This window comes from Cylas formicarius, unplaced genomic scaffold (genome assembly GCF_029955315.1).
Source record: "Cylas formicarius isolate icCylForm1 unplaced genomic scaffold, icCylForm1.1 PGA_scaffold_7__23_contigs__length_41026272, whole genome shotgun sequence".
Lineage (NCBI taxonomy): Eukaryota > Metazoa > Arthropoda > Insecta > Coleoptera > Brentidae > Cylas > Cylas formicarius.
In genome coordinates, this window is record NW_026844352.1 from 4,252,815 (window position 1) to 4,280,168 (window position 27,354).

The window sequence follows — 27,354 nt, forward strand, 5'->3', positions numbered from 1 at the left end:
AGAGATAATTTTTTTTTTGCTAGGGTAAGGAATTCTGAGAAGGTAAGAGACTCTATTAATTAAAGTCCGCCTACATTCCTTACTTCGTTACCTGATGTGTCCTTTTTCCTTTCGGTATAGGTAGTGAGAAAGTTAGTATACAGAGTTGATTAATACATAGCTTTGTATGTAGACCTAATAGTATAACAAATGTTGTTCGTAATACAGAGTTTTGCGTTATATAGAGTTTCGTTATAGGGAATTTTCATAATAGTGGTACTCTAAATAATAAAACTTACTTATTTCAGTCTACATTTTATGAATATTTGAAAATGAAGAATAGCTTTTATTTTAATAGAAATCAGTGTGTCAAAATAGACAGGTGAAATTTTATACGCCCGCCACTGGCTTATTTTAGGAAAAATGTAGTACACTATATGATACATAGTGCAAGTGTGCCAAATTTCAATAAAATATCAAAAGTGTTATTACAAATATTGAAAAAATATATTTTATTTTTGAAAACCGTACCACCCTGTAAATCAAAAGTTTAGACGTTTAGGACATACGTTCATATGAAGTTTTCTTTTCAAAGTGGACCCAAAAATCGCCTTCATAATTGTTGGCATTCAATTGGAGAACACCGTGTATATGACAAATTAAAAAAGTAATCCAGACGAAGCAAGTTATCTATTTAACTATTTGTTCCATAGTTGGTAGTTAAGAGAGTTGGAATAGTATTTCGGAGACCCCGTAGGGCGGCGCTTTAATGTATTTTAAATCCGACCGCTGTTGTCGCCGGTTTAAAAAAAAAAGATACTATTGGAGGAGGAAAGGATGGCCTCCACACAGCGCGGAATCTCAAATGCGCGTCACGTATCGCACACCCTGTGGACTGTGAATTTCCAACGCAAACGTCCGAGCAATATTTCATTTCCGATTTTTCACTGTATTATTCCGGCAAGCGACTACGGGGGCGGTAATGGCCTGCCGACATCTGATAGCCGTTCCGCGGATTTAGTTTCTCGGGAGAAATAACCATAATGCCGTTTTATTTCTTCTTTGGCGTAATTATCAAAACAAATCGACGGATAGACATTTCCGAGTTTGCTGGGGTCAATATTTAGTAGAAATGGACGAAAACCTGGAGCTACAAAATTTGATATTGATCGATTGGAGTGTACCCTCAGATCTTCAGCCTCAGGGCTTTATGTTGGGGCTGTTCTAATTTTCCGATTTGGTCTATTTCAGGCGAAACTGATGGTAGGTTTCAACTAATTAAAAATAAAACTTAGGTAGTTCAATTGGAACAAATAATTTTCACAATTTATTTATCGGCCTATCAAATATAGCACATGACGATCTTCCGGCGTCTATAAATATAAAAAGGTGGGTTAATGAATTATTAATTAAAGATATTCTAAGGTTTACAGATTTAAATTTTAACGACGAAAATTCAATCAAATGCAATTGGTTCTTAAGTAATAAATAAGAAAATCTCATTTTGTCCAACAAGTTTAGTTTCTGGTATGACTCATTGTTCCATCGATTCTCTCTCTTTTGACGTTCCCATACGTAAAGGGAATCTCAGTCGAATAGTTAAACAATACAAAGGAGCATACTTACAAGAACAAAGCCAGAAACACCGACTCAATAGAAAGAGTGTATCTACCGATTACACTGTGAACGTGGGGAGTAATATACTGGAGTTCAAGAACATAGAAAACACACCATTAGAGGTGAAATCCAGAATTATGGCCCAAGCCACATCAAATGGTCCGACGCTCGCGTTATCCACAGGGATCTGAACATTCTTAGTGCATGACTTTTTGATGCACTATGAATAAATTCAAAATTTTCATCAATCGCATAATAATAATAACATTTTCGAGTAATTCCAATTAGTATTAAAAGGAAGGTGTTACCTATTTCATTTGCTTCTGATATCAGCGCACCGATGGTACAGAGTTTGTGAACGTTGGAAATAATGTTAAATATGAATATAAATAATGTAATAGGATATTTTTCAAATAAATTTGATACAGCTTTCCGAGTCTAATCTGAATCTAAAAGTTGATACTTAACTTTAAATTTTACAACGGAAGTCGACAAAAGTGGCAAAATCTCGTAACAAATCTTTTAGTTAAATATGAAAATATTTGGCATCATGTTGACATAGATAACTATTATAATGGTCTGGAATTACCAGAGCACTTACACAAAAGTACAAATAGAGAGAATAGTAGTAGGTAATCTTCCAATTAAAAAAAAAAGTTAAGAAACATGTCATCATGTTTGTTTTGTTTATATTTAAATACCAATGGTAGTAATTTAAAATTTAAAATGACATAAATTATAGTGGTCATATATCACGGCGTTTAATGTCAGAGGTCAGTAAAGAGAGACGTTTCGAAACTTTCTTAAGATGGGGTAAATAGACTTCAGAGTTATTTGAAACCGTTTTTTTAGTTATTATTTATTTTATAATATTCAATTATTTTTCTACGTTCTGTAGAGCAGTCTGTGGATAAAATAATGTGCGTAAGGATATGTGAAGGTTTTGTGATTTAGTTGTAGTGAAGTAAAGAATTTTGGATTATTTGCAAGGAGATTTGAATTTGAGCATACACAAGGCGCAGCAATGAACCGAAGTTTTTCCTACCACTCTGTAGAATGCAATGACTATTGTCAACTGGAATCACATAGGAGCATGTTCTTTCCTAGACTTTTTGTTCTTGTATTCATGACTACTGTTTCCACTGGAAATATAATGTACAAGTGCAATAGCAATATTTTACTTTCTGTTTAGCATTAGGGGTAGTCCATTTTTGTGTTGAATTGCCATTTCTTATGTATCAAAAAGAAATAACCTATAATCCAGCAGCATCCAAAGAGACAACTTGATCTAGATTAACCGTTCGTCATTCCAGGTCCTATTTCGACTAATTATGACGTTCATTTGTCAATACATGCAACCCACAGTTGCCGGAACGCGACATACGAGCATACGCGATATAAACGAGATGAAGTGCTATTGTCCAGTTTTTAACCCTATGCCACATGTCACCCTTTGGCGTTTTCTCAAATGGAACCGGTGGAGCGTGTAAAAAAGTTTAAAGTTCTTTAATCCGCATGGGGGTTGATAATGCGCCGATGGTCATCAAAGTGGTAGTAGGACATGTGCCTCAGCGGGATACCAAAAACAAAAGGCTTGCAATTGCGCCAGATGACGGGCTCCTCTCATAAATGTTCATACCCTATGCGACAGATTATTTTCCGTGTAGGTCGGTGGCATCAGGCAAATAATGAATGAATTTCAACGTTGATTATCAATTAATGATCATTTCTAATTGTGCAAAGGTCCGTATTTAATATATTAATAAAATAAAAAAAATGCACTAGATCATTGTTATTGTTTATTATTGTTTTTGCTGATATCGTCATATATTGTTTTATTATTTATGAAAATTGGTGCACATATGGTTCTGATAACTATTTTACCCGAAAATAAATAAAAACATTACTTTTTTGACAGCATTGTTATGGAAGAATATTGCTAATGATATGCGGAATTAATTTTTTATAAATAGTTATATGGTTTATATAATATTAATTCAATTTATTATATATTAATAAAATAAAAAAAATACACTAGATCATTGTTATTGTTTATTATTGTTTTTGCTGATATCCTCATACATTGTTTTATGATTTATGAAAATTGGTGCATATATGGTTCTGATAACTATTTTACCCGAAAATAAATAAAAACATTACTTTTTTGACAGCATTGTTATGGGAGAATATTGCTAATGATATGCGGAATTCATTTTTTATAAATATTTATATTGTTTATATAATATTAATTTCATATATTATATATTAATAAAATAAAAAAAATACACTAGATCATTGTTATTGTTTATTATTGTTTTTGCTGATATCGTCGGATATGCGGAATTCATTTTTTATAAATAGTTATATGGTTTATATAACATTAATTCAATATATTATATATTAATAAAATAAAAAAAATACACTAGATCATTGTTATTGTTTATTATTGTTTTTGCTGATATCGTCATATGTTGTTTTATTATTTTTGAAAATTGGTGCATATATGGTTCTGATAGCTATTTTACCAGAAAATAAATGAAAAGCTTACTTTTTTGACAGCATTGTTATGGGAGAATATTGCTAATGATATGTGGAATTCATTTTTTATAAATTGTTCACCAAAATTGTTATAGAGAGGTTTATTTTATTATATTTCAAAAATATACAAACGTTCGGTACCTTGAAAACGGTGTATTTTTGTAACTGTTGCAATCTAAATTAAATAGATTAAATATAATTGCAGTTTATTTCACAGACATAAAAAACTACCAACAGGTTGAACTAAGTTGAAAAATTCAATAGAATAAAATTCTTGAATCATGCCGGATGGCACAAAATAAAAAAATCTTAGGTTCCTACAAAATCCTTTAAAGTAACACTTTCTAGCTATTTACTTGTCAACTTTAGGACTAAAGTATCCATGGCTAAAATGACTATTTCTTTCGTTAGATTCTATAGCCCACAGTTTTTGAGACCATTAAACCTCAATGTTATGTTATACCGTCCAAACAGTACATTGAGTCATTTTTCATTGGTTATTATTGATATATAACAAATGTCGGAGTTTTGTGAAAATCTGGCAGTTTATTTTCAAGATTACAGAGCGTCGGTCCAAAAGGAGGTGTGATAATTTTGCATATTATCGAATTGCAATAAAATAAACCTCTAATAAAGTATCATACATTAAGCAAAACTTTTCAATAACGAACTGTACAAGAAGATCACAACCGTCATAAAAATCGGGGGCATTGAAGATTTGGAACGAAGAAATCAAACTTCCAGAGATGCGTTAAGCTATCGGGACTTTAATAAATGAATATATAGAAGAGAAGAAAAGATATCCGAGTTTATAACATCAAGATAATAAGGAACAAAGGACAATGCAAGTATCCTGTGGTAAACACATAATCAACAAAATGGAAGACCAGCAGAGCAACATAATATAGAAGATAGAAGAAATATCGAGGAACACAGATCCACTAATTAATTACGAACACGGACATAAGGAACTTGGGTTCGGAAGACAGTGAAAAATATCAAAGCAACAAATAAATACAGGCTATAAGGCAATGAATAAAGTCCAGGAGAAGACAAAATCAAGTGTGAAATACAAGTTCTTTTAAATAATTGTCTGCAAGGCGGCAAAATTCCTGCCTGTCCTCTGTCATATCTATAAGCTCCTTACTTAATAAGCGAGATTAAAGGGTTCAGCACTATAGATGACCTACAAGCCATCAGAATAAATGAAGATCTAAAAACAGATAAGACCACAGTAAGTAGGGAGTATGTCAAGGGTCTAAAATATACCAAAAATTATTTGGTCTGGCGCTTGAGAACGTCTTCAAGCCAACCAAACCCCAAACCATCCCCGATTCGCTGATAAGTAGTGAGGCAAAGGAACTGAGCAACATGTTAAAGTAAGATAAGATAAGATATGCGAAAAAGAACAAAAGTACTCCGAAGCTGAAACGGCAAGGGGTTGGAAAGGTGACCAGGCAATATTAAGCTAAATGAACGACCAAGGCAGCGAAGCACAGACCCCAGAAAATATGATTTGATGACACCAGAAGACACATGATTTCAGCAAGCACAGGACAGGACAGTATGGAGAGGCGTGCGTCCAGAAGTGAACAGGGAATGGATGAGAAAGAACGACAAGACTAATACAAATGCCAGTCACAACGAAAGTTTGATATTACTTGATGATTGAAATATTTTCCAAAAGCAAAAATAAAACAAAATGAAAATAATAACATAAATAATATAAAACCCTATTTTTAGTACGGAAAATCTTTGTGTTACAAGTTTTATAGATTTTGAATGGTTGTGATCTATTTTTTTGCATCAAGCTTGAACTCTAGCAAACGGAATGCCACAGAAAAAGAGCAACGAAAGTTCCCAGGCCGACACTTTTCCGATTTCGCATGAAACCCGTCGATTTTGTGACTGACGTCGGGAAACGAGTGCTGAAAATAAAGAAAAATTCACCAAAAGTTTAATAAATATTCAAGCTGACAAACAGTTGCGCTGAAACGGACGAGTGACACTTTTGTTAATTTAAAAATGTCCCCGTCTACAGACACGTGACACCTAAAGTTACGGTAAACACGATTTAGGGGACACGCGATTGAAATATCGTACCCCTTTCGAATTTAATAAAATTTCCAGCCACCTCGAAGTGTTAATTTCGAAAAACTCCGACGAGCTATTTTTGTGTTTTTCGAAACTTTCAATGGAGCCCGAGTGCTTAGATATTAAAACGCCATTTTTCACATCCTGTCGGGGCTCTGTTTAAAGAAGGTTTTACGGCACGACTCTCCAAGGGCTATTCGTCAAAAGTCGCCGGAGATTATGTCCTTAATGCCAAGATAAGACCGAAATGACCGCGATATTCAAATTTTTAAGCCTCCGTTTCTTTTGTGGCCTGTCCAAAGCCATATCTCGTATTCGGAGAGCTCTCCCATATGCGCTTATTGAAGTGCGCGTTTTATAAAAAGTTTAAAGGCTTGCCCGAATCGGACAGAACCAATGCAATTTGTGTATCTATAAACTTATATCCATGTGATCAAAAAATCAAAAAAACTGTGCAATAACACCAAACATCACCAATCCCTTCAAACTGACTGGTGGTTGGGATGAGCAACTTAACAGTTTTCGCTTAACTATTAAGGGCCACAACAGATAATGTACCCAAAGGAAATGCATAGTCAGAGCTTCAACGAGGTGCGTCCCTCTGAACAGCCTCCAGCTCATTGCTATAAATTGAAACTCACTCTCCATAGGCCTTCATTTTGGCATAGTGCGACTGTGGCAGAATCTTGGTAGAATCTGTATTTAATGGTTTCTTCCACTTCCACTAAATTTGAGCTATGGACCTGCTAGGCAACTTATACTCTCGCATCTTTGTTATTCGTCTTTTGCTAAATTCCTAACTAAAATTCAAATGGCCCTTGCAGTCTTATATTTTATGTCATTAAATGTTCCCGCTTTTAGCTAAGCGTTATCTATCTTTTTGATTGTATTTGCTCAAAATTTAATAATAGCCCTACGTGATACAAGTATCTTTTGCATGAGATAAGATTTTTTTTATATATACGTCGTAAAAGTTGCAGTGACATCAACAGCAAACTATTGTAACGTCATGCAAAAGGACAAAGAATCAGAAGACACGTGGGGATAAGAAAAGGGAAAAACTGCTGTATTCTGTTATTATAAAGTCATAAGGCTCAGAAGTAAAAGAAAAGAGAAAAGACTGTTGTATTGTGTTGTATTGACAGGCGTCAGAGGGACTGTTGTAGATAGAGGCAGAAGAAATAGTTTTCGAATGGAACAGAAAATCAGAAGACTCAGAACTAAGAAAATAGAGAAAACACGGTTGATTCATGTTGTATTTGACGGGCATCAGAGGAAATGTTGTAGATAGAGGCAGAAAAAAATCTTTCCGGAAAGGAACAAATAATCAGAAGATGCAGAGGTGTAAGAGAAGAGTAAAGACTGTTTTATTATGTTGTATTGATGGGCACCAGACGGAATGTTGTAAATAGTTCGAGAAAATAGCTCGGGAAGGAGACAAAGAATTAGACGACACACATGTATAAGAATTGAGAAAAAGATTTACTGGCAGGCATCAGACAGCATGTTGTCGATAGAAGTTAAAAACGATAGTTGAGAACGAAGCAAAAAATCAAAACAATTAAAAGAAAAGAATTGTATTGACAAGCACCAGAGGGAGTATTGTGGATAGAGGCAGAAAAATGTATTACTTGGGGAAGGGAATAACGAATTAGAAGACAGACACAAGTATGAGAAGGTAGGTTTGCGAAAACGAGAAACGATGAAAGAAATTCCAGATGAAGACGAGACTTTCTATTTATTTTGTCCCCCATTTTTGGTATTGGTTCGCTTTTTACCAAAATGTGTTTAATTTTACTTATCTTTTCACAAGGTTCCTGAATTTAATTATTATTTCAAGTTTCAGGAGTACCTATAATATGAGGTTAAAACTTTTTAGTATAATTGACACCTGTCACTCCTTTTTTAAAATAGTTATAATGTCACTCCTTTTTTAAAATAGTTATAATGTTAATTGTAAAATAACAAAAAACTTCTGAATAATTTGTACGTTTGCTAAAAACAATACGATAAGCACTCTAACCCTTCTTCTATCGCTGATACTGCTACCACACGTTCGTTAATTGGCTACGTTATGAAAATGTTTGATTGTCAATTAGTTTTTTTGAAAGTTCCGTCTATCCTTCATATAAATTGAAAAATTAGAAGGTTCTTTTGGTACGTTGGATCAATTATAATCTTATTTTTCAAGGCATGTAATTCGTGATTCTTCTTCCATTGCAGAACCAGTAGGTTTTAACCAATCTAAATTGATTTCCATGGTAACGCATGTGCTTTCTCGGAAATATCCCTAGGCAATCTGCGAAATAAACAAGTGGAAATTTCCCTGCTTGGCAGACAAAAAAAATAGTCTCCATTACCGTATACTAGGGAGAGATTATATCATTAACTTTTTTTTTCATTCATTATTTAAGTATTATTTCTTCATATTTTAAATGTCAGTTTGCTAAAGTTTAATAAAATAATTTTCTATTTATTATAAAAGTGCTCGTATGAACATTGATAAATGGATATAACAACCGTGTTTCAGGGATAAAACAAAAATAGGGAAGGTAAAGGGGCGATTTTTCTCTTAACGTTTAAGGTGCGGGCTTTCATCTTAGCATACTTCGCACACCAGTTTTAAATCTGTTTGCCAAGTCCGGCAGCCTGCGCCGCTTGGGAGTCATGGTGATTTTAAGGGCTCCGCAAGATGTTTCTGGGCTGCGACACCCCCGGCGCGGACCCCTTCGGCCTCCTCGCCGCCCCCGTCCCCGGCTCGCGATAAATAATCGCGCTTTCGTGAGGTCCTTTGTGCTTGCGGATCGCGGCCACATTTTAAATGTATGCAAATGCCCGGACCCCAACAGCTGACCGTGAGCTGAAATTTTAAAACTCGGCGAACTCGACGAAATTGTTTTTTGGCGAAAACTTTTGAAGACTCACGGTACCAGTCAGTACCAGGAATATTGTGCAACTTGAAATGAAAACGTCATTAAAACAAAAAGAAAGGAAAAACGTGATAGCTTTAACAGTTCACATTTCTTCTCATCTTTGCTTCGCGGCCTCTTATCATTGATGGGTCCATTGTTAAAACTTCGACTACGAAATTTTCGTGTACGCACCCTGTATAAGGTGTCTTCGAACAACTACTCGACCGAACTGTCAAACTTTGGTAAATTTGTAGCGGTAATAGTGATTTCCAACGATATTTTTTCAAATATCTCGCACACCCTGTATGATATATGAAGAACTGTAAACACACACAAAAACAAAATTTTAAAGTCTTAGCCACCTGCACATTTTTGAAAAATCGTCAAAAATAAAAGTTTGTGCGTTTTCAGGTTCAAGAATTTTTTCAACTGCAAGCTCCAGAAGTATAAGAAATTTCGAGCTGGTAGGTTCAAATTTCGGACAGTTCTTTTGTTTCGTGGTAATGTCCAAAAAACAGCCGAAAATCGAAAAAAAGAAGGGCGCCTGGGTCTAAACGAAAATATCTTATGTAACTACTACTGAAAAGTTAAGAAGGGGCCAAATTACAACCGTTTAGCTTAAACCGTTGGAAAATTATAGCCGCAAAAATTCAGAGAACAGAGAACAGACATACACAAAATAATAAGTTACTAATAGGAACCATACAAAATAACATTATTTACTATTAAATTAAATGTTAATTAAAAATATATATTATTAGCTTAACTTGCATTTCTAAAGAAGTACCAATTTTTCTTGAATTCTCAGTTTGGTTTTCGCAATGGATTATCTACTCAAGACTGTTTAGGATCAGAATAATAAAACATTATGAATGTTCTTTGACTTCAAGCGAGCTCTTGATGTGCTTGATATTAATTTGTTGTTGAATAAGTTAAATAATTGCGGTATATGGGGCAATAGTTACCCCTGGATTGAGTTGTTTTTGAAGGGTCGTGAAGAGTTGTGCTTAGAAGTGATTAGATCTAAAGAACTCACCAGCGGTATCCCACAGGGAAGCATACTGGGACCTTTATTATTTCTAATATTTAGTAATGATATATCTGATTCCTTCCCAGACAATTATGTTTCCTTATATGCAGATGATACTGCTGTGGCAGTGTCACGTTCTCGTTCTTGGCCACTAGGAAAGTAAGTGGTATGACCCAATATTGTGAGTGTAACGGTATTTGTTAGAACGGGAGAAAGACTGAGATGATGTTGTTTTCGCTTAGGGATTTGAACAAGAGCTTATTGGTTAGAATGTAGGATAAATAGATTAATCAGACTAACGTTGTCAGGTATTTGGGTTTATTCATAGACAGTAATTTGTCCTGGACAGGCCAAATTGACTACGTAATAAACAAAATGAGTGTGGATCTTCAGCTTTTACTGTTGTATTATTTCGGATATGTTCAATCTTGCTTATCTTACGCACTGGGGAAACTCTTCCAGAGCTAATGAAGTTTTGTAAAACAAAAACGTATTGTTCGAACAATGTTGGGGAAGTCTCGTGGTCACTCCTGTAGAACCCTGTTCCCAAAATTAAATATTTTAACGTTTCCCTCTCTCTTTATATTAAATAGCATAATTATCATAAAGAGTAATCTCTCTAATTATTGCATGACCAGAATTGTCGTAGATTACAATTTTAGAGCTAATCTTAATTTGCAAGTGCAAAGTCATAGATTAGCCAAAGTAACTAACAGCTCTATGATTTTATATAATAAGTTGCCTTTGTCCGTCAGACAGATATTGCTGGTCCATTTATTTAAACAAAAATTAAAGCTCATTTTGAATAAGAATGTTTTTTATTCTATCGATGAACTCTTTGATTGTAGTAATGCTGATCTCTCAGTGTGATACTTTGTGATACTTTGTGTGTTTGTACGTATCTGTTTTTAAAGTTTGTATTTTAGTGTTCTAATGTTTTTTTTTACTTGTTGATATTATCCGATACTTTTGTTAAAAGTCAATGGAAATAAACAATATTATTATAATTATTATTATTATTAATAGGCCAGCAAGAATAACAAAAAATCTACAAGAAAAAACAGAACTATTTTTAATGGTCAGTAATGATTTATTATTATGTGCTGCCTATAGTACCAGGGAGGAGATCTGCAGAACAGTTAAGCAAGCAAAAGTTAAAAAAAGGTGATAGAACTTATGGTACCAGCTAACACAGAACTAAAAACTAAATAAACCGAGAGAACAAAAAGAGAGAAAAGTGGCACGGGAAAGAGACTACTGAACATATGTTGAGTGGGTGTGAAAAACTGAAAGAGAAGACTGGTTATGGAAGTACTAATCCAAAAGGGGAGAGGTACAGTCTAAATGTTCTAATATTGAGTAGATTCCTAGTGAAAGTCTAAATGAAGGTTCTAACTTTAATTGTATTTTCGGAGATATTGTCTAAGGTGTCGTTTCAAACATAATTTATTGCTAATTCATTACTTTACTATAATTCGACTTTTATCAACCTTTATCGTATTTTTCATAAAGATATATCAACTAGAACAGCCCATAACTGGCTCCAAATTATGGTACATATAGAATTATTGCTCAGCACTGGGACAGCCTGAGGAACGAAATATAAACAGATACAATCAGTGTTAAGAGACGAGACTGGTTGTGGCATGGTAGGTATGACATAAATTTAGACACATTTTTTTAAAGTACTTCAAGTCAATAAGATCATTTAAAAGATGTAAATTGTTTTGTTTTGTTATAAATGGTTTAAAATTTCAAGATTCTTGTAAACATGCTGATAGCAGGTAGTACAGTCTGGGAGCATAATATTTTTTATGGAATTTCACCATCATTTGGTGTTAAGTTACCCAAATTTGGCAGATGAATTTCAAATATTTTTATTGTTGCGTTAGTAGCAGTTTACATAGTACCACTTATCATCTGCATAACTAATTATACTACCGTTTGTTTTTAGTCGTAACATATTATTTATATATAAGGTAAATAAAATTGGATCAAGAACTTTACCCTGCGTTATTTTTTTACTTAGTGTTTATTACTATTAAAAAACGTTAGCAAGTTTTCTTTGTGGCGGTACCATTTTTTTTGGTGATTCAATCTGGCGAAATTGTATCGAGAAGACTTACAAACTGGGCTTAATCTTCGGCCATCGGCGTTATTACGCAAAATTGCCCCGTCACACACAAATCACATTAAATGCGGATTATTTCCCGTAGACGTCCCAAACGATTTCCCTTATCGTGACAAGGGTGAAAGGGTGAGAGACTTTTTATTAAAAACAAAGATGTCAACCCCCACATCCGACAGAAAATTCTTATCGATATCGTCGAAGGTCCGACCCTTGATTGATATACGAGCTATCGATGACATTTGTGGCCAGATTCATAATCATGTATTGTGTTCCCCGGATTGAAAATTCAATATCGGAGGGAATTTGAAACTGAAAATTACGCCGGGGATGGTTTCGCCGGAATATCAATGAGGTTATTTCGGCCACTTGTTACTTATTGTAAAATTTAATGGGAAAATGTGGCCTTCGGTGTTTGCGGGCTTGTATTCGCGTTTCTTATTGGGGAAAATTGGATTCGAACCACACACTGGTAGATTTACCCAAATTCACGTATAAAAATGAAGAAAAAAAAAAACATTCCTTCCAATTGTCCATAAATTTAAATTTGAGACAGAGGTAGATATATGTTCCGTCCTTCCTTTTTTCCGCAACCGACTGAAAAGGCAATTTGTGTATGTAACTCTCTTGAACTATGCCTGAAGTGTTTTAAGTCTCTGTTTAAAGAATCAACAAAGAGAATTTGGGACTTTTTGCGCATTCTTAATAAAAAATAAAAAACGTACAAATGCTACGGAATTAAAAAAAATGGAAGTTTTTAAACTTTTAGTTACATTAGATTACAAATTACAGAGGCTGAAGGCAAAATTAAGGAAATAACTGTTCATGTTCCCTTCAACTACTACCAAACGAAACCAAGTTTAAGGCAGACTTCATAAAAAATTTAAAAAAATCACATTTCTGTTGGACGTTCATAAAGTGAACGTTCCAAACGGTTTAACTTAATGCTGGGCAAATGAATTTGGAACTTTGAAAGATATAAGCAATAATTGTAGGATACTGGTAATTGAGGCAAAATTAAGCAAATCAGACTATAATTTAATAAGGACCTAGATTAAAGAGAAAGACAGTCACATACATACAAGCGAAGAATGACAGATATTTTAATGACTTCAAATACTTTAGCAGAAATACCGAAGCAGTCTGCTTCATCACACAAGATTCTGGTATACTTTGAACCCAGTGCCCATAAGACTTGGCATATCTCTTCCTCTCTTCGTTTGTGTCACTCCGTCAAACTCCAGTACCTTCACGAAACAACTGAGCTTATTTTATGGAATTACAAGTTTGTGAGGTCAAGCTTTACGAGTGTCGTTTGAGAAAAAACATATTGAGATTGTTCTTTTCCGACCGACAAGTAAAGATAACTTGAAATAGTTTTTTTGAGGGCGTTTTAAATTTAGTCTATAAGATGGACATGGAAAAAAGAGCATTTAGGAACAATTGAGTTCTCAAATGGGCCTCATTTTAGATCAACCTGAGCCTGGTTTTGGCAGTTCCAATGAAGGAAAATACGTAAATACGTAGTAGCAAAAGTTACCCAAATAAATATAAGAATTATTCACACATTCTACGTAGTATTACAAACCTTGGCATCAGGATTTAATATGTACGCAATCTATACATTAGACACTGCTAAATTATACCTATTTTTATGCCCCCAGTATCCTATGCCTACCACTGTTCACTCATGGTTCTGAAATCATCTTTTTTTATCAATAGGAATGGTATCTGAAGAAGTACAGAAAGCCCGGAATAAAGATATTAAGCAATATAGAGAATATTTTTCTGGAAAAACTCCTAGGAAGGATAATTTGAGAGATTTATTAATCGACTTCTTGTATCATCAAATCCTTTGATTTGAACTTTACATAAGTTACCAAAAAAAATCCTTTCTTTCATTACATTTGTTAGAATTTCCAAAATTTGAGAGTAATATTTTTGTCGATGAGTACTTCTGATGAAGAATAAGTTTAAGCAAATTTAGTGGTGTTTGAGAAATAAATCAAAAATTATACGTTATACAATACAATTGGGTGAAGATTTTTTACTTTAAAATGGCGGTTATTTGATTGCATTTATTTTTTAAAAATAATACTTACTTCTTTAACTAACCATCAAATCTACGAGTGTGGAATGGTACGGTCCTTTTTTTCAAACCCACCCGAGACGGTTAGGAATCAAGTAGGAACAACCTTCTGACGAAAAAAAAACGAAAGCCGGACGCGTGTTCTGATTAATAGGCCTGCAGAGGGGTACTTTAACCAGGTATTAGCATTGTCAGCAGACGCACGCACTACCGGTTCTTCACTAAAGTATCATCTGTTCATCTCAATTATTTTGCGTCACGATTTTTTATCACTGTCGGCGGACAAGATAGGTAACCTAAGGGCGCTGTGAATAATTAACTTGAGGGCAACACGCGACTATCTCCCTTTAATGTTAACCCTTCGATGGTATACCACGAAAAAAACTCGTAGTAGCGCGTGGCAATTGTTTTAAAGGAAGTCGAATCATTAGGTATGATCGGGAAGTAAAAATTAACAAGAATGAAGACGAAAAATGGCAAGTTGACGTAAAGGCAAAGGAACATTCATATTAATACTAAAACTTGGTCCAACAAATCTATAAAGGTATAAAGAAACAGAGGAAAGTAGCCTAATATCGGATTTCCACGGAAAACAGGACCCGACAGGTTCTGGCAAAATTACAAATTCCTACTTCGTGCTAGTTGTGACTGAAAGTTTGTGATATCAAAATTTTGCTGCTTTAGTGTAGTCATATACATGCAAACTGCCTTTATTCTTTCAAAAAACATTTAAAAGTTAGTGTTAGGTAAACACAGATTTAGAAAACGCGGCATTTTTCAGCTTAGTAGACATGATTTTGCTATTCACTTCAAGCGTGAAAGAACACTACTATTGCTTTAACCATATAATTTGACCGTAATACCATTGGCAAATAGCTTATCCAGTCCCAGCACAAATAAGAACCATGTAATATCTGCAGATATTAGTCATATGCCCAGTTGCTCTTACACGGATGCTAGTAAGAAACTAATAATAGGACTTCGATAAACGAACCAAAAGAGTTGAGAACAAAAAACGCAAAGGAAAGGGAATTCAGAATAAAGTTAAACGAGCTTCAACCACTTATAGTGAATAGATAGTGAGATAGAGGCGAGGAGTGCCTATAGAGCAACAACCTTCGGAAGACCTCAATGTTTCCGTTGGTGTTATGAAGAATGCGTGGGTACTGACATAAGCATCGCTTATTTGTGAACTTTTTATAAGACAATTTATGTGGGAACCCATTTTCGAGATTTTCCCAGTCGAGTGTTTCTTTTGAGATTCTGGAAAATCAGGGCAAATATAGGTTTTACCGATATGTAAAAGTTTTTATATTTTTTGTCAAATAAATTTTTAAAAAATCCAATTTTGGGCTTCCTAACTCTACCATAGCCTCAACAGTAGTAGGGATATAGCTGGGATATTTGATCCAGACCCAAAATTGGAAGGCCATATTCTATCGACTATTTTTAGATCATATTGATATTAAAAGGAAGAGAGTTAAAAATATTTGTGTACTGTTAATATTGAGAATTAAGATGGTTCTGCGGCATTCAGTATATTTCTTTCACAAGATAATTAAATTACAATGTCCACCCTATCTTCACGAAAAACAAACATCTAGTAGGGATATTTACAACATAAATACCCGCTCGTAACATTTGTTAACTGTGCCTAGTGACACAAAGAGTTCTTTGAAAAGTGTGCTTTTAAAATAAAATAAATGTAAATGTAAATCTTTAAGGCTTAATTGGCTTTAACAACAACCTTCCCTTGGAAGGAAGCTGCGTAAGAGACCATTATTCGTTCTGCGCGTAGTCACGCATTTGTACTGTCAAATTAACTGCTTTGTTGACCCTATTAAACATATATGATGGCTGATAGAAAAACTACAAATAAATGTTAATCAATTTTCATTGGAAATGCAACAATTCACTTACCTCCAAACACTGGCAATTTAAAAAAAGAGGAAAACTACACAATTAAATACACTTCTTGATAAAATGAAAATCCTTCAATCCCCAAAACTTCAAACTTCCAATAAATCCATAAGTTTCAATGGGTTGGAAAACTAGAGCAACGTGCATTTTCCTGAATGCACTTCCTTAGTTCATTTCATTGCTTAGTGGTGAACACTGTTTTTGACCCAGTAACGGATAATAACTGACTAGGTTTTACAGTTGGATACTGGACTATTATATAATTACATTATTTAATTTTGACCAATGGGACCTAGCAATTAATTATTTCATAATATCTATAGGTCTTTTTGTACTATTTATGTACTGTTTATTAAAAGTTCATAGTTGTTATGTTCATTTAAGCACAAAATAGCATTTCTCAGCAGAGGATGCTACGAATCATAATTAAAAGTTTAACCGGTGCCAATATTACACCAGAAGGCCTTTCTCATGTCACCGTGATCCAATTCATAAATCATTAATCGGGATTATTTGCAACGGAAGCGGGAGGGATCCAGAAGTTTTCGAAATTGTAATACCCAAGAACTTCAGATATAAGTTTTTTCATTCCCGAAAAAAATATATACACCATTCGAATTCATTCGCATTTTCTACCCACATCTGCCCACATCTTCAAGCGTTTACTAAATGTTAATGTATTACTAAATCCGAGTTTGTGGTAAATAGTGTACTTTCCAGCACAAAAAGTCGTTTGAAGTTCTTTTGTAGCTTTGATTATGTAATGCAGATGATACAGAGCTAAAGCAGCACCCAAGGGGTGAACTGCAGAGGTAAGTTGCAGTTGCAGGTGAGTTGGAAGTTTATAAAGGAATTACGTCGTACCACCTGGGGTTTTCCACTCGGTAGACTCGAAATCTATTTCACTTACAGCGTTCAGAAGATAAATTTAGTTTACTACGTGGACTAGAGTATTGGCAAAACAGCAATAGCAATTACTACTTCTATGAAAACTTACCGCTATGGGTGGTGTTGCTTTCAGCGTCAGCAAACTCAGTTCTGGATTTCTTGTGCGAGTTCTCCTCGGGCGATGACATCGTGTCGATCCTTTCCTGCTTGATGATCGGTTTGTGATCGTCTCCGTCATCGGTACTGGAAGACGTAGTCAGAGGCGTAGTCAATGGGGAGGACGCTCTCCGTTTTGGCGTCGAAGAAGCAGCACCGTCAACGCAGAGGTCGCTTGGTGCGGGCAAACGCGGACTTGCGGGTGGCGGTGTATGAACTCTGCTACCAGGGTTTTTCTTGCTGGTGATAGGGGCCGATATGCTCGGCCTTCGGCTGTTAATGGTAGACAGGGGTAGGTTTGCGTCATCGTTGTCCCTGTCGCGTTCAACATTGTTGAAACACTGGCCGAAATTTTCTTTGTTGCAGGTCTGGATTTTGTGCTGGATGAAGCGGACTATGTCGGAGAGGGCGAACGATTTTTGACAGATCCCGCAAGTGAGGATATCCTGGTGGCTGTCTCCTTCCGCCGCGTCTGCATCTGCTGCAACGAAACGGATAGTTAAAGTCTGTTCATAGATATAAGAAAGTGACTAACTGATACGAATTAAAGAAAGACAAGGGCGAGCTGTAAGAATGAAATATGGGCGAACAGGTCCGTACTTTGCTTAGAATGTATTTATTTGGGGTTTTGTTAGGAAAGATACTAAACAATATTTATTTATTTATGTATGTATTTATGTTTAAATCTAAAATAAAATTACAAAAATGTGATGACACTATATTCCGGGACATCATCTGTTCGATTGTTGAACTACTCTAGACTCGCATATATTTTGCATAATTCGCACACGATTCAACACACGCTGTATTACACACGAAATAAGAATGATTACTAATAAACCTAAACTAAGTAGTATACCAAACCAAAGAATATTAAACTTTAGGTAATAATCTTGTTGCATTGTATGTTAATGACCACCCTTGGATAATCCCATTCAAAAGCAATTGGTCACTTTCTTATATCTATGAACGACCATATCTTCTACCTAACTCAGGTGTCTTTCAGCACCAAGACTTAAGTTTATAAATCGGTAAAACCAAGGTTTGCTTTTGCTTTTAAATTATGAAGATTTCTTTCTAAAATTTACTAAACTTCTGGATAACTCGCTGACGTTGGCTTCTTCAGAACTTAACTGATGTCCATATTGGTGAGTCGCAGTTAGTTTTGGTCTTGGTTGCTTGCTTGATCGAAGATATAGAGATGAAGGACAACAGTGGCGAGTACGGGGTTGCTTTCGGACTCATTGTCTTTAGAACGTGAAGTAAATATTTTGTGATGAAACGCTTAATATCTCTAATGTGGAAATTATTAGAGAAAAGAGCAAATGTAAGGTGTTTTAATTTTGGGTTCAGCGACTCGGGTTGAGATAGCTTTATTAGTTTTGCATACAAGAGAGTTTATAATCGGTGATGTCACAGTGCATTGAGGTATCGACCTGTGTGCTGTGTGCTGGATATATTTATTTGTTGCTAATTCAACCATGAGGCCAAATAATAAAAGTATCGAACGCATCGCATATGCTTCAGTTAGGATAAGAAGGTTTGATTCCAGATTCTTGGATTTTAATATATCTGAAATAATCCTGCGGGTTTCAAGAAAAGGGGCTATAGTAAAAAGGGATTCTTCGTCGAAGCTAGAATATCCTGTGGACCTAATATAATGCTTTTTAGTTGTTCAATGAAGTGAAAGGAATTAAGTACGAAACTATTAATTTTCCCTGTAAAGGGTTTTAATAAGGAAGCTAGATATTTTGCTGGAGAATATGTTGGAGAACCAATGGTGCAGACAATAGGTCGAATCATGAGGGGCGACAAACTTCTTCCCGGATTCTGATAAAGAAGAAGGCTTAATAACAAATTTAAAGTTGCATTCCACAGATGACTCAGCACTTTTGAAAAGTTAAGATCTTCTCTATCTATTGAATACCATTAAAAATTAGCTTTTCTGCAGACGCACCATAGATCAATTATATAACGTAACTTACGCAAAAATATTGGTTTGGATAGGTATTTTTTATTTTAAGTATGGTCACGATGGCAGTTCCCTATACATCGTCAATGATTATCAGTAATTAAAATATACCGAAAGCACCCAAACCTGGGACTAAAGTACCGGAAAGGCCCGATGTGGCGAAGTGAAACTTTGCGCGCGTCGAGTCACTGCATTATTGGATATTTTACACCAGGAGGGGAAAAATGAATTATACAATACGAAGCATCTCGTAGGCAGCTAGCATTTCGATAGCCAATTTAAATTAGACAAAAAGTGTTTCTCAAACTTCGCAACCCACTAAATCTACCCAAAAAGATAAGCCGCTCATTATAATAGGACGTTTATCAAAGTTTTAATTAGACTGCTAATTATCTATAGACGATTTGTGAACTTATACAGGCGTAGTTACTAGCTGATCCTAAAATTAAAAGAGGTGTATTTTTTAGCAATATTTTCCCCCCTTCACTTACAAAAATTAGTGCACATGACATAAAATCTTGCGTAAAATGGAAAGGAAGATGGATGAGTGAGGCCTTTGTTGAAAGAGATAGATCGTCGAAATGGGAAGATAAATAAATGCACATTTGAATGTGAACCTTAGTCTATGGGATCTAAGTGATCCGTGGCGTAATACGCGGATTTTTATTTGGGAAGCACCAAATTAGGCAAAGTCAAAAACCATACTATTTTTCAAATTCAACATGTAACATTACTTTGAGGAGTTATTATGTGCAGGGTGTTCTTTAATAAGGGTCCAATATCTCAGTAGTAGTTTTAAACAAAATCTTATGATTATAAAGGTGAGATCTAAAATGCTTGTCTTTCCTGGGAGTTTTTTTGGCAAGAAATAATTGATTTTTTCCTAATTTATGTCTCCAAAGTGAAACAATTAAAAGTAGAAAAAAATGGGTACGTTTATGGCACAAATCATTTTGTTTATTTCGTCATATAAAATGTATCAACATAAATCAATCTTGATGTATACAGTTGACTGCCAGGTAATCAATATAAGTGAGATTTTTTTAATGACAAATAGTACATGTAGGTCATAATTTTACCCGATTTGTACTTTTTACATGAAAGTACAAACAGAAAGGACTGTCAAAGATTTGACTTCATGGTTCTTTTTCTCGCTGAAATCAAAATATTTCATGAACGTTGCTACTAGTTAAGAGGTAGCTTTAAAAGGTAGATTAAAGTGCACAAGTTACAAGTAATGGGGATGCCCCTCATTAGCTCCGCCCCCCTCAACCAATATATAAGCATGTACAGAGTAAAATGCGAGTCAGTTTCAGTCAAGCTCTGAAAAAGCCAACAGAAGTTTTGTAAAAAGTATTACAGTGGCTTGTGGAAGTTTGTTTGAAAAAAGAAAAACTTCTATATAAATTAATTAAGTTAAACTGGTTGAGTACGTTGGAGTGGGTTGAGTCGTAACTGACGGGTAGAAAAAAGTCCGTATCAATGGTGAAAACTCGGATATGCATTTCACTGTCAAAGATTTGACTTCATGGTTCTTTTTCTCGCTGAAATCAAAATATTTCATGAACGTTGCTACTAGTTAAGAGGTAGCTTTAAAAGGTAGATTAAAGTGCACAAGCTACAAGTAATGAGGATGCCCCTCATTAGCTCCGCCCCCTCAAACAATATATAAGCATGTACAGAGTAAAATGCGAGTCAGTTTCAGTCAAGCTCTGAAAAAGTCAACAGAAGTTTTGTAAAAAGTATTACAGTGGCTTGTGGAACTTTGTTTGAGAAAAGAAAAACTTCTATATAAATTAATTAAGTTAAACTGGTTGAGGACGTTGGAGTGGGTTGAGTCGTAACTGACGGGTAGAAAAAAGTCCGTATCAATGGTGAAAACTCGGATATGCATTTCACTGTCAAAGATTTGACTTCATGGTTCTTTTTCTCGCTGAAATCAAAATATTTCATGAACGTTGCTACTAGTTAAGAGGTAGCTTTAAAAGGTAGATTAAAGTGCACAAGCTACAAGTAATGAGGATGCCCCTCATTAGCTCCGCCCCCTCAAACAATATATAAGCATGTACAGAGTAAAATGCGAGTCAGTTTCAGTCAAGCTCTGAAAAAGTCAACAGAAGTTTTGTAAAAAGTATTACAGTGGCTTGTGGAACTTTGTTTGAGAAAAGAAAAACTTCTATATAAATTAATTAAGTTAAACTGGTTGAGGACGTTGGAGTGGGTTGAGTCGTAACTGACGGGTAGAAAAAAGTCCGTATCAATGGTGAAAACTCGGATATGCATTTCACTGTCAAAGATTTGACTTCATGGTTCTTTTTCTCGCTGAAATCAAAATATTTCATGAACGTTGCTACTAGTTAAGAGGTAGCTTTAAAAGGTAGATTAAAGTGCACAAGCTACAAGTAATGAGGATGCCCCTCATTAGCTCCGCCCCCTCAAACAATATATAAGCATGTACAGAGTAAAATGCGAGTCAGTTTCAGTCAACCTCTGAAAAAGTCAACAGAAGTTTTGTAAAAAGTATTACAGTGGCTTGTGGAACTTTGTTTGAGAAAAGAAAAACTTCTATATAAATTAATTAAGTTAAACTCGTTGAGGTCGTTGGAGTGGGTTGAGTCGTAACTGACGGGTAGAAAAAAGTCCGTATCAATGGTGAAAACTCGGATATGCATTTCACTGTCAAAGATTTGACTTCATGGTTCTTTTTCTCGCTGAAATCAAAATATTTCATGAACGTTGCTACTAGTTAAGAGGTAGCTTTAAAAGGTAGATTAAAGTGCACAAGCTACAAGTAATGAGGATGCCCCTCATTAGCTCCGCCCCCTCAAACAATATATAAGCATGTACAGAGTAAAATGCGAGTCAGTTTCAGTCAAGCTCTGAAAAAGTCAACAGAAGTTTTGTAAAAAGTATTACAGTGGCTTGTGGAACTTTGTTTGAGAAAAGAAAAACTTCTATATAAATTAATTAAGTTAAACTGGTTGAGGACGTTGGAGTGGGTTGAGTCGTAACTGACGGGTAGAAAAAAGTCCGTATCAATGGTGAAAACTCGGATATGCATTTCACTGTCAAAGATTTGACTTCATGGTTCTTTTTCTCGCTGAAATCAAAATATTTCATGAACGTTGCTACTAGTTAAGAGGTAGCTTTAAAAGGTAGATTAAAGTGCACAAGCTACAAGTAATGAGGATGCCCCTCATTAGCTCCGCCCCCTCAAACAATATATAAGCATGTACAGAGTAAAATGCGAGTCAGTTTCAGTCAAGCTCTGAAAAAGTCAACAGAAGTTTTGTAAAAAGTATTACAGTGGCTTGTGGAACTTTGTTTGAGAAAAGAAAAACTTCTATATAAATTAATTAAGTTAAACTGGTTGAGAACGTTGGAGTGGGTTGAGTCGTAACTGACGGGTAGAAAAAAGTCCGTATCAATGGTGAAAACTCGGATATGCATTTCACTGTCAAAGATTTGACTTCATGGTTCTTTTTCTCGCTGAAATCAAAATATTTCATGAACGTTGCTACTAGTTAAGAGGTAGCTTTAAAAGGTAGATTAAAGTGCACAAGCTACAAGTAATGAGGATGCCCCTCATTAGCTCCGCCCCCTCAAACAATATATAAGCATGTACAGAGTAAAATGCGAGTCAGTTTCAGTCAAGCTCTGAAAAAGTCAACAGAAGTTTTGTAAAAAGTATTACAGTGGCTTGTGGAACTTTGTTTGAGAAAAGAAAAACTTCTATATAAATTAATTAAGTTAAACTGGTTGAGGACGTTGGAGTGGGTTGAGTCGTAACTGACGGGTAGAAAAAAGTCCGTATCAATGGTGAAAACTCGGATATGCATTTCACTGTCAAAGATTTGACTTCATGGTTCTTTTTCTCGCTGAAATCAAAATATTTTATGAACGTTGCTACTAGTTAAGAGGTAGCTTTAAAAGGTAGATTAAAGTGCACAAGTTACAAGTAATGGGGATGCCCCTCATTAGCTCCGCCCCCCTCAACCAATATATAAGCATGTACAGAGTAAAATGCGAGTCAGTTTCAGTCAAGCTCTGAAAAAGTCAACAGAAGTTTTGTAAAAAGTATTACAGTGGCTTGTGGAACTTTGTTTGAGAAAAGAAAAACTTCTATATAAATTAATTAAGTTAAACTGGTTGAGGACGTTGGAGTGGGTTGAGTCGTAACTGACGGGTAGAAAAAAGTCCGTATCAATGGTGAAAACTCGGATATGCATTTCACTGTCAAAGATTTGACTTCATGGTTCTTTTTCTCGCTGAAATCAAAATATTTCATGAACGTTGCTACTAGTTAAGAGGTAGCTTTAAAAGGTAGATTAAAGTGCACAAGCTACAAGTAATGAGGATGCCCCTCATTAGCTCCGCCCCCTCAAACAATATATAAGCATGTACAGAGTAAAATGCGAGTCAGTTTCAGTCAACCTCTGAAAAAGTCAACAGAAGTTTTGTAAAAAGTATTACAGTGGCTTGTGGAACTTTGTTTGAGAAAAGAAAAACTTCTATATAAATTAATTAAGTTAAACTGGTTGAGGACGTTGGAGTGGGTTGAGTCGTAACTGACGGGTAGAAAAAAGTCCGTATCAATGATGAAAACTCGGATATGCATTTCGGCACCTACAGGGACTCTCAAGGTACCCATTAAGGGCCTTTGTTTTTTATGATTTACGTCAATGATGCAGTGAAATATTTTCAGCATTGCAAATTTTATTTGTAAGCTGACAACCTTTAAATTTTCATTTCAAATTTCAACTGCGTAAAGTTAGAAGTATAAAATGTTGTGTTTTGGTTAGTGCTTTTACTAGAAATCGGGTTCCTATTTTCTTCAGCTAGTCTGTTAATAACAGAACTTCAAAACGAATGGAGCGGAAGTATCAATGCTCTAAACGTCAGGCATTATTAATAGAGAAGTAAAGTTTTGTTTGCGTATGATAATAGAATAAATTTTGCTTCCTTCATTTACAACCCTAAGCGTATCATATTCAAAAATAGGAACGAAAGAGAAAATTTTTGAAATGCGTTACAAACTCCTGGCATTTTAGGACTGATATTCTTCTCTTGCATAAAATTTTAAATAGTCGTGTGGACTGTGAGATATAAGCAAGAATTGCATTTAATATTCCCAAATTTCTCCCCTTCTTCGCATGCCGGACTGCTTTCACTTGTTCACAATCATACACGATTGCTCACTGTTAGACTTTAAATCGGCATTCGTTGTCTAATGCGTAATATTTTCTTGCTTTTACTTATTTGCTATTATTTATATTCTATTTACTAATAAATAAATGGAATAAAAATATAGGAAATAAATAAATAAAAAATTGCTTTTGATTCCCGGATCTTTCATATTTTAGGACTAGGTAGATAACCCAAACGGCACTTTTATGAGTGATAACGTACAAATCCGTTTGCCCATATAAACGTCGGCAATACACGACGGAGCCTTTCCTCCGCTAATTGTACTTCCTCTCTTGTGCCGGGCACAGGACGCCTTTTTTTAGGGTTAGACAATGGATGTCCGTTGTTTTTCATGCTTTTGTCGTGGTCCAGCGCGCGATGTGGACCCCGCACCTGGACGTTATTTGTCACAGCAATGGCGCTCAAAGGGTTCCCTCTAGCTGTTAGATCGGCCGTAAATAATGCGCCGTGTTTATAGCGATTCCCGTCACAGACATAGAAACGACATGCGCAGTTTGTTATAGAAAATACGAAAGCGTTCCAATATGAAAAGCGGCAATTATTTTCTACAGGGTGTATCAAACACGATGGGGACTAGGTCAGCAGCGACAGCTTTTTTCCCGTTGAAAACAAACGTATACCAGAAAGTTAAGTGTTGAAAATTAAGCTATGTGTAATGGTCAAGTTAACAATGTCAAATGAATATATACCAGGAAGAAATTTTAAAGACCAGACCCTTTATACTTTTTATAGAACTTATGGATTCCTCCTGCGTCGGTTTTTGTTGACTCGAACTTGCTAACGTTTGGTCAATCATCCTGTTGGTTTCTTCAGAGCTTGACTGAAACTGTTCAGACTGTTAGGGTGCTTGTATATTTCTAGATTCTCGGATTTTTCGTTGGTAGAAGAATTGATTACATGCAAGAATTTTAGTTTTATCGAATAAAATTTTATGTCCGGTTTCGTGTTCTTTGAGCCTAGTTGATATTTTTCGTCCTGTCTCTTCAATGTATTTTTTGCCGCATATGCATGAATGCTGTAAACTCCTGGAACGGAATGGAATTTTGTCTTTGACGGATCGAAGATGTGGAGAGATTTTTGGACAAGTGGTAAATCTGCATTTGACATTATATTTCTTTAGAACTGTTGATATGTGGCCAGTGATGTTTATATAAGGAATGACAACAGTGGCAATTGTGGACTTGCTTTCGGTTTCATTGCTATTGGAAGGTTGTGGTGAAGTGTATTTTGTGATGGAACGCTTAATATCTTTAATGTGGAAATTATTAGAGAAAAGAGCAGAGGTAAGGTGTTGTAATTCTGGGTTCAATGACTCGGACTGAAATAGTTTTACGGCTCTGTAAACAAGAGAGTTGATATTCTTCTACCAACGAAAAAAAAACTTTATTTTAATTATTTTTAATTTAATTTAAATATTCACTCAGTTGTTGTATACGTAATCTAGCTCTTCTTGGAATTGAAGTGGTAGATCCCCTAACAGTATCAGGATCAGCAAGAATTTTCTGTTGTTCTGTTGTCAATATTTCTTTATTTTATTTTCTATTTTCAATATTTTCTGCATAAACTAAAATTTTCAGTCTTCTCCATAAAAAGTACTAACCATACCGTATCTAAACTAACCAAAACTGCTAACTCGAATAAGAAATTACATGAAATCAACGGTCGCTGAGTGAATGAAAACGGTCAAAACTCTCTTGAGTTTAATCAAAAGCTGCATAGAGCAAACACGAACATCATCTAACGTGTTATGTGTTAACGAACATAAATTTAAGAATTGCCTCAAGAATACTCTTATTTACGTTGCTATGTCTTCTACCACGGAATTGAAGAATGGACCTTCACTGAAACAATGTGCAAGAAGATTGAGGTTTCCGACATATGGGGTCGCAAGTGGACGTTATGGAGGCTATGGACGCAGGGTATAAACAAAGAAACACCATAAAAAATAAGAAATATGGAATATATTTTTGAATTATATCTAACGCTCTTGGACACTGCAAAAAGCATTTTTTTCTATTACTTACTTGCTTGTTGATTTCATATTATAAAATATAATTATATATATATATATATATATATATATATATATATATATATATATATATATATATATATATATATATATATATATATATATATATATATATATATATATATATATATATATATATATATATATATATATATATATATATATATATATATATATATATATATATATATATATATATATATATAATTATATTTTATAATATGAAATCAACAAGTAAGTAAGTAATAGAAAAAAATGCTTTTTGCAGTGTCCAAGAGCGTTAGATATAATTCAAAAATATATTCCATATTTCTTATTTTTTATGGTGTTTCTTTGTTTATACCCTGCGTCCATAGCCTCCATAACGTCCTCTTGCGACCCCATATGTCGGAAACCTCAATCTTCTTGCACATTGTTTCAGTGAAGGTCCAGTCCAAGTGCCAAATACAGGGTGTTTCATTTAAAAAAAGAATGTGTTTCTGATAGTTATTCGTGACCACTCTGTGTAATACATTTTCACTATAGATAGGTCAAATCATCACTAACCACTTCCATGGATCTAGAATAAAAATTCCAAATTTTAGTTTTACATTGTAAACATTCCTGAAGATATTTCCAAAGAATTTTTAAAAATATTTATAGCATTCCACTCAAAAAGTGAAGTTGGTTACTCTCCTGGTACATCAAAATTGAGATAAGGCAATCTTAAATGGACCACCATGTACATAAATATCCTGAAAAGATACCAAAAAAAACTGATCTCGTAAGTTTAAACGAACTTGTATATTGCA

At 34.8% G+C, this 27,354-nt stretch overlaps 1 protein-coding gene across 2 annotated transcripts in view; it reads right to left on the minus strand.

Moving 5' to 3' along the window:
- The window catches only part of LOC132705379 (B-cell lymphoma/leukemia 11A), a 96,567-nt gene that overhangs the window by 12,049 nt on the left and 57,164 nt on the right, over window positions 1-27,354 (minus strand). Inside the window, exon 2 of one of the 2 annotated variants that reach the window (XM_060675933.1) lies at window positions 17,305-17,829. In XM_060675933.1, the coding sequence (XP_060531916.1) occupies window positions 17,305-17,829 (525 nt within the window). Of the gene's footprint in view, window positions 1-17,304; window positions 17,833-27,354 lie in introns of both variants that reach the window. The other variant, XM_060675932.1, reaches the window with a different exon arrangement.